Source organism: Odocoileus virginianus, unplaced genomic scaffold (genome assembly GCF_023699985.2).
Source record: "Odocoileus virginianus isolate 20LAN1187 ecotype Illinois unplaced genomic scaffold, Ovbor_1.2 Unplaced_Contig_5, whole genome shotgun sequence".
Lineage (NCBI taxonomy): Eukaryota > Metazoa > Chordata > Mammalia > Artiodactyla > Cervidae > Odocoileus > Odocoileus virginianus.
Window position 1 is genome coordinate 3,188,324 of NW_027224322.1, and position 14,671 is coordinate 3,202,994.

At 55.7% G+C, this 14,671-nt stretch overlaps 1 protein-coding gene across 1 annotated transcript; it reads right to left on the bottom strand.

Moving 5' to 3' along the window:
* Positions 1 to 204: 204 nt before the first annotated feature.
* Positions 205 to 9,031, bottom strand: DTYMK (deoxythymidylate kinase). Its single transcript, XM_020913211.2, has 5 exons — positions 8,841 to 9,031; positions 7,682 to 7,790; positions 4,181 to 4,271; positions 2,630 to 2,827; positions 205 to 465 (listed from the first exon to the last, which is right to left on the bottom strand). The coding sequence occupies exons 1-5, from the start codon at positions 9,016 to 9,018 to the stop codon at positions 355 to 357; spliced, it is 687 nt and encodes a 228-aa protein (XP_020768870.2). The 5' UTR covers positions 9,019 to 9,031; the 3' UTR covers positions 205 to 354.
* Positions 9,032 to 14,671: the final 5,640 nt, after the last annotated feature.

Consider the following 14,671-nt stretch of genomic DNA (forward strand, 5'->3'; position numbering starts at 1 on the left):
ATACAGCTGCGTCTCCCATCTCAACAGGATGACCAGCATGTGCCAGACGTGTTCAGATGAGACACATGCTGCCCCACACGGCTGGGCCGGGCCCTGCAGGCCAAGGCACAAGGCTGGCACTCAGCCCAGGCGCAGCCGGGCCAGGCCAACAACACAGGGGCCCCAGGCAAGGATGCTGCACCGCACCGGGCCCCCAGCCACCACCACCGTCTCCATCTCGTCTTTATTGATGACGTCTGAGGACATGCTGAGAGTTTCAGCGACCCCAATGGGACCGCTGGACGCAGCTGTCAGACCTCAGTGAGGAAAGCACAGTGATGTACAAGCGTCTCTGGGGCACAGGTGGCTGGCCTCCTATGTCCACAGCTGCCCCAGGGGCCTGTGTGCGGCGGCCCGGATGGCGTCCTCAGACAGCGCGCGGATCTCCCGGTGGACGTCCTCGATGCTTCTGGAGGCGTTGACCGTCTGTGTGGGGCAGGGGACACAAGGTGTTAACGTTGGCAGTGCACAGGCTAGTCCAGGGGGCACGACTTCGGCTCCTCACCCCCCAGCCTCGCCAGGGGACCGAGCCGCCCCGCACTCTGCGGCAGCCCCCTGCCAGCAGCGGATGTGGTGAAGGCAGCATGAGCCCCCTCCATGGCTGCGCCTGCACCGCCCAGAGCCCCAGGCAGGTCTGCGTCCGCTGCTCCACACCTGCAGCCCTGCTGCTGAGACCCCGCCGCCGAGGTGAATGGCACAGGACCCTTGGTCACCAGGGAGCCAGCCCACGAGGAACCGCTCTCCGCCTGAGAAAGGGCCATGTACTGGGCACACAAGGCAGGCATGCCCGGGGCCCCTCCTTTGCCAAGGCTCAGCCCTGGGTGCACCAAGAGCCTCTCGGCAGCCGCAGGGCAGGCAGCAAACTCTGGACGAGCCCCAGGAACAGAGGCCTTCAGACAACCGCAACCCCCACGTGGGCCTCAGGTGGCGGCCCCAGCCGCTCCCGCATGAACTCACGTATGTGCCCCGTGTGCCCCGGGGGCCTCTCCACAGAATGGAACCGGGGTCACTGCAGACGCTGGGCCAGGGAGGCCCAGGATGAGCCGAGACCATGACGCACGATACCAGAAAGGGGCCAGCGTGAAGGGGCCTCCCGGAGGCAGACCCGGGAAGCGTGGGCCTCGGACGGTGAGGAAGGCAGGTTGCTGCTGAGTGAGCCCTGCACACCAGTCTGTGGGCGCTGGGGTTTCATGTGGTCTCAGAGCCCCTCCTCAGAGGAACACAGAGGGACGTCACCATGAACCACCTGACCGAGGTGCAGGCGAGCATGGCTGGAACGGACGTGCTGAAGGTGGACGCCCCGTGACACGGCAGCAACCACCCAGCAAAGGTGACAACCTGACTCCACACATGAAGTCAATCTAAGGCTCAGCCACGAGGAACCTGCGGGGCCTTCAGAAACACCGAGGCTGAGATGCTCAGAGGCAGGAGAGCAGCCACGAGCCAGGCACCACGTCCGTGCTTACAAAGCTCAGCGGGGGGGACCTGGCGTCTGGGCCGCGGGAGAGGACCCGTGTGAACGACCCAGGTCCACACGGGACGGGGTTAGGTACTGAAACTTATCGTCAAACAGTCCCCGGAAGAGTTCCTTGTTAGACTTAAAACTTTTCGCTAAGTCTGTTACTGCTTTAAAGATGTCAAAAAAACTAAAGTAAACTTTCAGATCAACAGGAGCCAAGACTCCTATGAGGGGACCTACCCTACAAGGAACATCAGCGGAGCTCCTAGAGCTCTGGGAACCCAGCTGAGAAGATAGCTTGGCAGAAAGGCAGCCACTGGCCCCTCCCTTCCCAACTCCCGATGCTGTGGTTTCCTGTCTGTTCCCAGCAGGTGCTGAAATGCAGTATGAACCATGGATAATCTACACCACATAGAACTACTTAAAAAAGAAAACCAGAGAGGGACTTCCTTGGTGGTCCGGTGGTTAAGGCTCTGCCTTCTACTGCAAGGGGCTGAGTTCCACCCCTGGTCGGGGAACTAAGACCCCTCATGCCACAGGGCGTGGCAAAAAATAAAAAATTGGTGAGAACAAATTGAAGAAAAAAAGAAAGAAAATGAAGAAAACCAGAAAAAGAGAGAGCTCTGGCATTCAGTAGCTGACAGAACCGGCCAGCAGAGGGCAGGGCAGTTGAGGCCCCACACTGTGGCCTCTGCCTGGGGAAAAGCTCGCCCTTCCCTCCAGCCCTGAGCACCCTGAGCACCCTGAGACACACGGCAAGGTCAGGTGTGTGCTTTAAAGCTGCACAGGGAGCCCTGGCCACACCACTCAGCAGGGCAGTCGGGAGGCACGGACCAAGGGCAGGGAGATGCATGAGCCCAACTGGCGGGTGTGTGGCCCATCACGTTCATGGACGCCACCTGCAGGGAGGCTGGAGACAGGCCAGGACTGGAAGCGCCCTGAGGCCGTGGGGACCATGCAGGAGGTGGCGGCTGGGGCAACGGGGATGGCTCCCGGCCCCCGCGGCCCAGGGCTGGAACTGTGCTCAGGGCATGGGAGGTCCCTCGTTGGACCCAGGTACGCACAAGCTGCCGCACTGCAGCCCCGACTCCCCCGGTCTGGCAGCGGCTCCAGGGCCCAGGTGGCACTCACCTTCCAGGGCAGACTTGGGTCTGCCAGGAGCTGCTGGAAGCGCTGCAGGGCGCGCTGCTGGAAGGGGCCACTCTCGTAGCGCTCGCGGCCAAACTCGCCCCGCACCGCTGCCTCCGCGAGCTGCAGCTGCAGGAAGACTACCAGGTCGGGCTTGGGGAGGCCCACGTCCGGCTGCTTACACCAGTCCAGGGAGAAATTCTGGGGACAAAGAACCACCCTGAGAGGGAACCAGCATAACGTGGTCTTATTTCTGGTTCCAGATTCACCAAGATGGGGGAGAGGGAGATGGGATGTGTGGGGAGAATTCTCACACGACAGCGGGTGTCCTTTAGGCCTCATGTGGTTTCTCTCTTGAGACTGTGCTCCGTCCACAGGACGCCCCGGGCCCAGGACCCCACACCCTCCAGCCAAACGGCAGCCAGTCCACGGGGCTGCAGCAGCCAGGCCAGGGTGGCCCACCGTCCCGAGGTGGGGGGAGACCCACAGCCCTGGAGACCCTCGCCAGTGCCCCGCGTGCCCTCTGTGGCACATCCCCTCTCATTCACCCTTGCAATTCCAGGAGCAGTGTTTCCATTCTGGAGGAAAACCCAGGCAGTGTGTGACCCGCGGCCACACTGAAGCCTGAGGGTTAGAAGCTACCTGTGGGCTCAGAGCCCCAAGCACAGGCGGAGGGCACCTGTCCACCCTTCCCGAGCCCATGAGATGTTCACAGATGGAGCCGAGGGGCAAGTACCTCGGGAGAGCCCTCCTAAAGGAGGACCCAGCTGCTTGTGCCAGAAAACAGGCAGAATTAAAGGGTCAGCATTCTGCAACCTTTTGTGAATTAACCATAATCAGAGACCGTTGTAAGACACTATGCCTCGACAGGAGCCTTGCAAACATAAACTAAAATGTTTAAATAGAAGGAAAGAGAAGTAGAAACCTACATATGGAGCGTCAAGGGACATTTCAAGAATGGACCTTAGTTAGCCAAACCCTGGTTCACTCTAAGTGTAAAAACCTAAGGTGAACAGATAGCCTCTGGGCACTGACAGGACTTTTGGGGATGGCTGCCCACTCGCCAGGCTTGGGACGAGGGTGTGCAAAGCTCTCCTGGGGATGTGCACCGAGGAGCTCACGGGGGTGGACGCCGTGCCTGGCGGGTCACGGAGATGAGCGCGCTGAGGCGGGTGCTGGAGCTGGGGGTGCCCTTTCTCTGCTGGGGTATGTCTGAACGTCCTAAATAAGAGGCAGGACAAAGCGCCGTGCAGTCACACAGGCCGTTGTACCTATGAAACAGCAGCTCCCTGGAGTGGGGGTTCGGGAGAACAGCACCCCAGATACTCTCACCGTCTCTTCTGAAAACAAGACGCTGCATGAAATGGGTCTGCCCACCGACCCCCTGCGTGACTGATGTGAAATGTGTCGGCCGAGTTAAAACTGCAGTTTTATCTGCGTGGACAACCCGCAGCTACATAAGAGGCTGCTCGTCCTGTCTGAGTGACCGGGAGAACAGGGGGTCACAGAGCCCAAACGGGGTGCAAGCTACACACCAGGCCGAGGGGCACTCACCTCCTTGGCGCTGGTGAAGGCGACTCCGGAGAAGGCGTATCTGTCCACGACCAGGGTGATGCCCTGGCTCAACTTCTCCTTCATTAACGGCCTACAAGAGAGGGAAAGCCTGTGAGCCCCGGTCCCGCTTCAAAGCTCCTGAGTCTCAGGCTCAAAGCATCCTGAAGACACAGTGCAGCTCAGACACCAAGTGGGTGCAGGGCTGCACCCAGGTGGCCACGTGTAGCTGGGCTTTCATGCCCCAAAGCTCTGGATCTTCTCCCCAAGATGCCATGTGGGCACCCCAGCAACGCCAGGCACAGAAAGGCAAGTCCACCAGGGGCGTGAACACAGGTGCTGCTGGCAGAGGCCCAGGGGCAGCTCGGCTGTCAGGCACAGGGGCCAGGCCCTGCTGGGAAGGGAGAAGCTGGAACAAGGGGAGGCAAGGGTGGACGCGGCCTCGAGGGATGACAGATGCTTGTGTCCCCTCCTGGGAGGCCGGCTGTGGACAGGAGGGGCCAAGGACGTTCTCCACAGGGGGCCCGGGGTCTCAGGAAGACGGGTAAAAGGCCGCACGATCGCCAGCAGCATGGCCCACTGATGCCCGGCGCCAGAGGAGACGGGCTGGGGGGGCCTCGAACAGGGAGAGGGCCCCTCACCGCAGCGTCGCTTCTGAGTGCACACTGCTGACACTCACAACCTCTGGAGCCCGCAGGCAGGGAGCCCACGGCCGAGCACAGGACGCCCCCGACACGTTGCTGACCAGGCCGAGCAGAGGGCACGGGTGGGACCTCTGTGCTCAGCGGAAGGTGAATCAAGACAACAGGCACCGCCAACCTCAGAAACCAAGGGGGCTGCTCACCCACAGTGGGTGGACGACAGTGAGCTTTCTATGTGACTCTGACTCTTAGAACCATTTCATGTCTCATGTATTCAAAAACTGAGGTCAACAATGGGGAGAAAAAACCCCCAAATTATACACAAAGTTAAATGAACCTACCTGGATCCCAAAGGAAAACACAGCAAGAGGGAAAAGCACGTCTGAGACATGTGCACACAGACCCTGTCTCCTGCTCTAACCACTGAGCCGCAGCCACCTCGAGCTCGACCACGCTGAACACAGATGGGGTGGCGGTTCTGAAACTACCTCATGGCGGGCAGGATGCAGCAAGTGAGCAGAGCCCAGCAGAGCCCAAGGCGCCGGACGGGACAGTCGGTATCAGGCAGACATGCGCAACGTGAGCGTGCACCCCAGAGCAGGGGTCGGCTGCTAAACACCTCTCTCACCAAGAGGAGAGCAGTGGGTCTCAGCTACCACAGAAGGCGCGGGAAGCCGGACCCGTCAGAGGGGTGGCGGAGCCAGCCTGAGGGGTCCTGCAGGCCCGGTCTGGGACAACCTGAGCAGCAAACAACGAACAGCAGAGGCGGATGCCCCACTGAGTCCACGCTGATGGTGGACGGACAGACAGCAGAGCAGGAAAGCTCTTTACACAGAACCCAGCTGGTCCATGTAGGAGGAATGAAGACGTCAGAGAAACAGTAACCACCTCAGACAGGGCTACTGTGTGCTACGCCACTCAGCCGTGTCCGACTCTGTGACCCCAGGGCCTGCAGCCCACTAGGGTGCGCTGTCCATGGGATTCTCCAGGCAAGAATACTGCAGTGGGTTGCCATTTCCTCCTCCAGGGGATCCTCCTGACCCAGGGATCGAACCTGAGTCTCTTATGTCTCCCGCAGTGGCAGAAGGGTTCTTTACCAGTAGTGCCACTGCTAACCCAGCGGTCAGCTTGACAAGAGGGTTTTTACACAGTATTCTTGACAGGAAGAAGCCACTTAGTGGAAGAGCGGAGCCGGCAGCCCTCTCACTGAGGAATCAAGGGAGACCACCAGTGATGCCTCAGTGGGCTCGCATGGGGACTCCTGCCCTTGAGAGGACCCACGTCACTTCTGTGGTAGCGTGGTGAAAGTGCAAGCCCAGATCCACTCGGGAGGAAACACAAACCCAGCATTTCACTAACAGGCCGTGGTCTTTAAAAAGAGAGCAAGGGTAAGACAAATGTGACAGCACGTTGTTAAAAGGCGAGGCTTGGGAAGGTGCTGCTAAACTGCTATGGAAAGCAAGAGAGAACGCTTACTGCTAGGAATAAATCCTTGGACGGCCCTGGAGGACCAGCAGGTTCTGACAGACGGGGAGGAAACGGAGGTATTAGCAGAACACAGCACCGCAGGCAAGGGGCGCTCTGCCCACGGCACTGCCCAGGAAGCTCTGGCTGAGATGCCAGGCGAGACTTAGGTCACGCAGCTGGTGGACGATGGTGCCAGACAGCGGCCCAGAATCCAACCTGTCAGCCAAGGACTTCCGTGGGTCAGAAAAACTGATCTGATGGGAGTGGCCAGGGTGACCTGAAGGGGACTTGTGGCAGAACAAACGGACTGGGGCGCACAGGCCGGCACGCCTGGGCAAGGCCAGCGCTGAGGGGAGCAGTCCTGTTTCTCAATCTAAACTGACCTGATGTTATTTTCTACTAACCCACAAAAAGCAAAAATCAGAACACCCAGGTCGAGGAACCTTAGATGTGCTAAAGATTATAAGTATGGCTTCACTGGGACTTCCCTGGTGATGCCAATGAAGCGAGATGGTTAAGACTCTGCGCTTCCACCTAGAGGGCACAGGTTCAATCCCTGGTTCGGGAACTAAGATCCCACAAGCCTGAGTGCAACCAAAAAATAAATTAAGAACAAACAAATAACTGTGCTCTCCTTTTCATCTAACACGTGCAGGGGGTAGGCCTTTCCAGAGAAGACCCTGGCTCAACCAAGGCCAGAGGGAGCAGTGCCAGCCTGCTCGTGGGAGGGTGCCAGGCACAGCCACTCGCGCACCCACCAGCAGGTATCATTCCATCCATGGTGGAGCAGCCTTTCTGGACAGCAGGCCGCAGGAACTGAGAGGAGAGCGAAACGCAGATCGCGAGGCAGTTAGGAAGCACGCCGTGAGGTGATCTGTCCGCAAGAACCCCGTTTATTCGTGTCAGAACACCTTCCGGGACACATGTGTTACTGACACACATATGTGCAGATGGGAGCAGAAGCACCTGGGAGTGTGCCCCACGGGTTCTCTGTCAACAACTGAGCTGGGTAAATAGGGATCCCACCAAGGTGATGTACAACAAAGAGGGGGCAGAAGAGCGCAAACCCCAACATCAACTGTCAGCCTCACTTAGTGACGTGTCACACTGGTTTATCCAAGACATAACTAAGACAGACTCCGGGTGGGGGCGGACGAGCTAGGGACGCTCTGTACATCTCCATCAGCTTTTCTGTGCACTTGAAACGACCTAACATCACAAAAGGAGTGGGGGGGGGGGGGGGGGGGCGGGTATTAACTAGAGCTTTGGCAATCTGTCAGTAAAAGAACGTGTAAAGGTACAGCCTCCAGCGTGACTCTCAGCCACTCAGAAACAAGAGCCACAGAGTCGCAGGGGAAGTACAGAGCAGGGAGGGTGGCAAGGCCAAGGTGTTTACACGTGTTCCCAGCGGTTCGCAGAGAAGAGCAGGTGCACCGAGTGATCCTCCACCTCACTTTTCTTTTCCAAGTAGGAGCTGAGCAGCTTGCCAATTTCAGTTGATCTTTCTAAAACAAGAGAGAAAAAACACAGAAAATGAGATCAGGCTCGCCATGGACATTAAGAAGAGTTTGTGCAGAACTTCTGGCACTGACCCAAGTCTAACTTTGAAATTTATTTTACTACAACTTTGGACAAGCTTACACCTTTACCTGAGGAAGGGCAGCAGTGTGTAGACACTGGGATAAACAAAGCTTTAGGAGGAAGGAACTCAGGTAGGAAGCAGCAGAGGCAGTGCCAGCCAAGGGGGACTGGGTCCAGGACCTGCCTTGACACCAAAAGGATTTTTAAGTGCTGCAGCTGGCCCATAGTATCCGAGGTTCTCCGTTCCTGCAGTCCACCAACCCAGGACTGTGTAGTACTGTGTGTTTACTGAAAAAAGGTGTGTGTGTGTGGACCTGAGTGGTTCATACCTATGTCATTCAAGGGTCAACTGTATGAGATTTGGAGACTGTCTGGCTTAAAGATTAGAACAATAAATATTCAAGGAAGCATTTTCCCTCCACTGTCACCGTTGGTTTGTAAACCCTGAACTTCTCTTGAATACCTAAGCATTGATGATATTCTTACAAGCATTTTCAAGACCAATGTTTTACGTTAAAAATTAAAAGTATGACACAAAACAAGTCAGAACGTAAACACTCAAGGGTGGGCGGGCGGAGGAACCCCAAAACAAATCGGAGACTTGGGTTACAAAGCAGCACCAGGAAACTTCTGGGGGTGACTGTCATTACTCTGGCTGTAAAGACGCCTGCTGGTCTGTACACGTATTGAGACTCACCAAACACAGGACCTGACTGACTGCACGTCAGCCGCACGTTAAGGACCACAGACGTGTCCGGCTGAGGCTCAGGGGCCACAAGGGTCCGGTCCCTGCGCCCCAACCCGCGGATCTACGAGGGCGGGTCCGGTCCCTGCGCCCCAACCCGCGGATCTACGAGGGCGGGCCCGGCCCACGAGGCCTTCGCTTCCCACCCTCAGGGCCCGGCGAGGTCCTGGGTCGCGTCCCCATCCCCGGGCCCCCCAGAACCCCGCGCTAGCCCGGCCGCCGCGCCCACCAGGGAAGCGCAGCAGCTCGGCGCGGTGGCCCTCGGCGCACAGCGCGTCCACCAGCTTGCGGCTCTGGGTGCTTTTCCCCGCGCGGTCCACGCCCTCCAACACTATGAGGGCGCCACGCCGGCCCGCCATCGCCGCGTCTTCCCGCCACCACCGCTCCGGACCGCCCGGACCGCCCATTGGCCGTGATCGTCCGCGGCGCGCACGAGGATTGGCTCATGCGGGATGCGTCCGCGGCGTGCACGGGGATTGGTTTACATGGGCCGGCGTCCGCGGCGCGTGCCAGGATTGGCTCACGTGGGCCGGCGTGCGCGGCGCGCGCCGGGATTGGCTCACACGGGCCGGCGTGACCGGATTGGCTGGGATTAGTACGGCGGAAGCGGCGCGCCTGGCCTGGGAGTGCCTCTGTCGCACCGCCTCTTCCGGCCAGAATGTCGGCGTGCATTGTCCCGCGCGGGCCTCTGTCGTTGGCGCGGGTGTCAGCTCTTCCTGCGAAAGCGCGGGTCTGCAGCCTTGGGGCCTTCCCGTTGCCCACTCCTCGACGGCGGGAATCTTGAGGGCGAGCGGCTCGCGCCCGGAAGCGCTCCGTCAGGTTGGCGGCTGTCGTCCTATGGGCGCAAACACTGCCTTCCCGTCTAGCGGTCCTGCCTTCAGGGCTTCGTGGCCTCCGACGGCTCGTCTCCAGGCATCCTCATGAGGGGGTCCGACCTCAACCTAGGGGTTTGGTGCGGACAGCAGCGTCAGGCCCGTTACGTGCTGGGAGCCGCATTACAGAACTTTGGAACGCTCGATTTGTCCGCGGAGAACTCCGGAGACGGCCAGAAATGTGGCGTGGATTTGAGGGCTGCTCTCCAGGGAGTCTTCGGGAAGCGCCAGCTCCCCAGACGAGAGGCGGCCGAGAGCTCTCGGGGGCTGGGGGTGGCCGCGGACCCCGCGAGCTCCAGACGGTCTACCTCATGTTGGGGCTGAGGTCGTGCCAACAGTTGGCCTGGCTCTCCGCCCCCACCTCACTTGTGCAAGCCCCTGATTTCGCTGTGACCCAAGAACACCTGTGATAGCTTTCCGTTTTCCTGATGGGCCCTTACTTGATTAGGTTGTGGATCCTGGAAGGGTGGTAGATTGTTACTCCCAAGGCTTCCTTCCTTGATGTTGAGCTTGTAGAGTAACCAGAGCTCACTTTCAGGAAGAAAACTGTTGTGCAGGTAACCCCCCCACCCCCCAACTTCCAGTCCCTAGTCTGAGAACCACATGTGCACAATTAGGGCTGCTTTTTCACCCTGGATCCTGGAATGAACACAGACAAGCTACACCAGTGCCGCTGACAGGGAGCACCAGCCAGAAATAAACAACTGAGCCGAGTCCACCGCGACTTTGGGGTATTTTGTTACTGTGGTACAATCTACAAGAGGTCATTGATAGACTAATAACACAGTATTGCCTTTGATTAACTTGTTTTGTTCTGAAACTTTCATCTCCTTGCCTTCAAAAGGATGAAGGGCTTACAGTAGGGACCCTCCTGAGGTTGGACAGCCTTCTATCACATCACCAGGCTGACAGGCAGGAACATGGGCGGTACCTCAGCTTGTGACAGCTCAGCCTTCCTGGTCACCCATGGAAATGGGGGCAGCCTGGCTGGTCTGTCCCTGCATGCTGAGGAGCCGTGGATGCCCTTTTAATAGCAGGAAATACTAAACTAGCAAACGTAGAGTGAAATTTCTTACTTAGCTAAAAGATGCAGCACTCAGCGACTGAACACCACCAACAGCCAGAATGCCAGCCTCACTGGCTTAAATCATCTGGATAGCTAGTTATCTCACATAACAGAGTCCAGAGTTAGGCAGCCAAGAACTGTTTCTGCTGCTAGTGATCTCGGATGCTGGGTCAGCAACTCACCAGTTCTCTTAGCTTGTCCTTCAGCCACAGGGTGACTGCAGTACCTCTATGCATCTGGTCTTCACCTCGCATCCCTGACACACGAGTAGGAGAGCCTGGGCATCTGTATGTCCAGTTCCTCTGTTCCCTGCTGTGCTGACAAGTCTCATGGCTGTTTTTCAGCACAGTCTGCCCTGAGCAGTGCAGGTCCACCAGGGAGGCCTGACAGGTGGGCACAAGTGCATCTGCTTTGTGCAGGAGATCCCAGCTAAGGTGCCAGGCCTGCGTCTGCATGGAGGCAGGTGAAGGGAAGTTGGTAATTGCTGAAACTAGCCCATGGGCACATGGAGTCTGTTAGGTTCTCTCTGCTTTTGTGAGTTTGAGACTTTCCATTAAGTAGAGGCCTTATAGCCCTGACTGTACCTGTTGCTTAATGATGCACCTTCCATCCCAGGAATCAGTCAGTCTTCACTGCTGTCCATCAAAACCTCTCCCTGTCTCAGCTGGATTGCAAGAACAAAGTGCCACAAACTGAGTGGCTTAAACAGCACATTTTTCTCACAGTTCTGGAGGGCCAAGTTCGAGGTGCCAGGAGGGCTGATGTCTCCCTCTGGGTTGCACGCGGATGACCAATTTCTCACTGGGTCCCCACATGGCCTTCCCGCTGCACAGCTGCAGAGAGGTCTGGTTTCTCTTCCTCCATTATTGCTCAAACACAGTCACACTGTGGGTTCAGGGATTCAGCATGTGAATTCTGAGGGGGGCCATTCAGGCTGCAGCACTCACGTACTTGCAGAAGGAGATGCGCTGGGCGCCCCACTGCCCTATGGGACGCCACCTCCCAGCCCTGCCCGCAAGTAGACATGGTTCGGTGGCTAAGTCCCCGCCCGGGAGCCGCGGGCGCCGTGCTGTGTCTCCTACACACGGCAGACCGCCTCTGCCTCTGCCCCCAGCCCTGTCTTCGCGTTTCTAGCCTTGACTGGGAAGACAGTGGCAAGGCCCGTTGGGGGCAGATGCCACAGTGGGAGGAGTCCGGGTCCCCAAGTGACCCCGTGGAACGTGGCTGCCTGCCGCCTGGACTGTTCCAGAAGTAAAGTTCTGTCTTTTCTGTGCTACTGAGTTGGGTGGGTTTCTCTGTTAGAGTAGCTTAGCCTTACCCTCAGGCACTGGCTCTCAAGTGGGGGACATTCTGACCCTCATGACTTGGGGTGTGGGTCTGACAGCATCCAGTGTGAGAGGCCCAGGGTGCTGCTTGCCCCCGACAAGCACAGGAGAGCCCCCCCAGCACAGGCCTACTGGGCAGAATGTCAGTAGTCCCAAGTGTGAAATCTGTTTTCAAAGATTTATCCAGAGCATACAGAAATAAAAAGCAGGGATGAAAAATGCTGCCTGCTGTATCAGTCAACAGAGGATGTGGCAGCTGTCAAGCCAGCAGCGGCTGCAGCTGCCCCTGAGAAGCAGGATCCTGGCCGCAGAGAATTAAGGCGCACACCAGAGGAGTGAGTCCAGGGAGCCCACATTTGCATTTTCCCATACACATAAAAGCGTTAAATCGACTCACTTGAGACGTCTGGTTAGTCAATAGTACTCTTTTGATGTTTTGACTATGTGGTTTTTGCTCAAAACTCTCATATATCCTGGTTCCTTCCTTACCTCCTCGAAGCAGTCTCTCAGAAAGTCCTCCAGATAAAACTTAATTCTTAACATTTAGGTTGTGCAGTTTTTTCTTCAGTCTACAATAGTGAGAGAATCATCTCTCATCTTTGCAGTTTCTAAAATGGTCTCTGGGCTTCCCTGGTGGCTTAGTGGTAAAGAGTCTGCCATCAGCGCAGAAGAGGTGGGTTCAGCTCCTGGGTCGGGAGGGTCCCCTGGAGAAGGAAATGGCGGCCCGCTCCAGTATCCTTGCTGGGAAGTCTCATGGGCAGAGGAGCCTGGTGGGCTACAGTCCATGGGATCGCAAAAGAGTCGGACATGACTTAGTGACTAAACAGCAAAATGGTCTTTGTAAGAGAATTCATAAAGTCTTCTTACGTGAATGAAAGAAAACAGACTGCTTGTGTCTTTGATATGTGAAGGCCACTACCCTTTATTTCTCCATAGATGATGGCAAAGAACATACCGTGAGAGAAAAACTACAAATAGCCAACAAATTGTGAAAATCTGCTTAGCTGCACTTAAAATCAAAGGGACACAAACACTGAGGTTCTTTTTTCCCCCCATCATGTTAAGCAAAGCTAATAAAGCCTGATGAAATCCAGGGTTAACTGAAGTAGAAACACACTCAGTCGAGTGTCAGTTTAACTGTCCCCTGGGCCAGCGCATGTAGAAATACAGAACTTACAACACGCCTTCTGAGCCAGCAGCACACTTCTGAGCAGTGATCCTAAAGGACCAAGACGACAACGTGCTGACCTATACGGCCACAGCAGTGCTATCCTCTCACTGAGAGGTGGGGGTCTACTTTCCCCTCCCCTGGAGTCTGGGTTGGCTCCAGGGACTCACTTGACCAACAGAATGTGGTCAGGTGTCGTCTTGGGATGACCCAGGTGAGGTCACAGAGTCTGGCAGCTTCCACCAGGGCCTCTCAGAACTCTCTAGAAGCTCTGGGCTGGAGAGGCCACACTCTAGGTGCTCTGGTGCAGGTACCAGTTGAATGCCACCTTCCAGCCACTCTGGAGATCTGTATCGTATCACATAGAACAAAACAATAACCCAACTGAGCCTTGCTGGGATGCCTGACTCATAAAAGTTTTGAGTTACAATAAAATGTTTCTTTTAAATGACTAAGTTTACAAGTATATTATGTAGCAATAGATAACTAGAACAGACAAATACATACAACTATATGAACAAATGTTCACCAGAACATTTATGGTAATGAGAAACTGGAAACCCATCAGAATATTGTTCCTCTATAAGCAGCCTGTTAAAGTATGGTACAGTAACCCAGTGAAATACATCTAGTAACTAGGATGACATAAAACTGAGTAAAACATGAGATGGTTGGATGGCATTGCTGACTCAATGGACATGCGTTTGGGTGAACTCCTGGCATGCTGCAGTTCATGGGGTCGCAAAGAGGCAGACATGACTGAGTGACTGAACTGAACTGAACTGGCCAGAATTTGCGAAGAATATTAAGATAAAAATGTAATTGGTAGAAAAGTGGATAGTATGACTCACCAGTTAAGAAACCCAACAGCTCAATTTTAAAACTGGGCAGAAAATCTGAACAGACTCCTTACCAAAGAGACATACAGGCGGCAATATGCACGTGAAAAAGGTTCCTAACACTGCATGTCATTGTTCAGTTGCTAAATCGTGTCCAACTCTTTGTGACCCCATGGACTGCAGCACGCCAGGCTTTCCAGAATTGGAAATAAAAGGAGATACTGCTACACGTCTTTTTGGATGGCCCCAAACCAAAACACTAACAACACAAAATGCTGGCAAAGATGTGCAGACACAGGAACTCTCACTCATTGATGGTAGAAATACAAAATGGTACAGCTCATTCTGGAAGACCGTTTGGCAGTTTCTTACAAGGCTAAACATTACAGTCTGATCCAGCAATTATAGTTCTTGGTATTTACCCAAAGGAATTGAAGTGTGTGCACACAAAAACCTGAACATGTATGATTATAGCAGTTTTATTCCTAATTGACAGAACCTGGACGCAACCAATAGGTGAAGAATAAACTGTGGTACAATGAAATATTCTTTAGTGTTAAGAAGAGATGTGCACAATTTCCCTTTTGGTCCAATGGTTGATAATCTGCCTTGCAATACAAGGGATCTGGGTTCAATCCCTGGTCAGGGAAGTAAGATCCCACCTGCTGTGGAGCAACAAAGTCTGCTTCCTGCAACTACTGACCCTGAGAGACACAACTAGAGTCTGTGCACCACAAGGAAAGATCACACGTGATGCAATGAAGATTCTGAGTACTGCAGTACTTGACGC

What these genes read in the sequence shown, in the direction of transcription:
- DTYMK (XM_020913211.2), bottom strand. Translation starts at nt 9,018, where the DNA reads ATGGGCGGTCCGGGCGGTCCGGAGCGGTGGTGGCGGGAAGACGCGGCG. An exon ending in CGAGCTGCTGCGCTTCCCTG is followed by an intron (nt 7,791 to 8,840) that starts GTGGGCGCGGCG and finishes CTCTTGTTTTAG; the next exon opens with AAAGATCAACTGAAATTGGC. An exon ending in ACCCAAGTCTGCCCTGGAAG is followed by an intron (nt 466 to 2,629) that starts GTGAGTGCCACC and finishes TGCCCCACACAG; the next exon opens with ACGGTCAACGCCTCCAGAAG.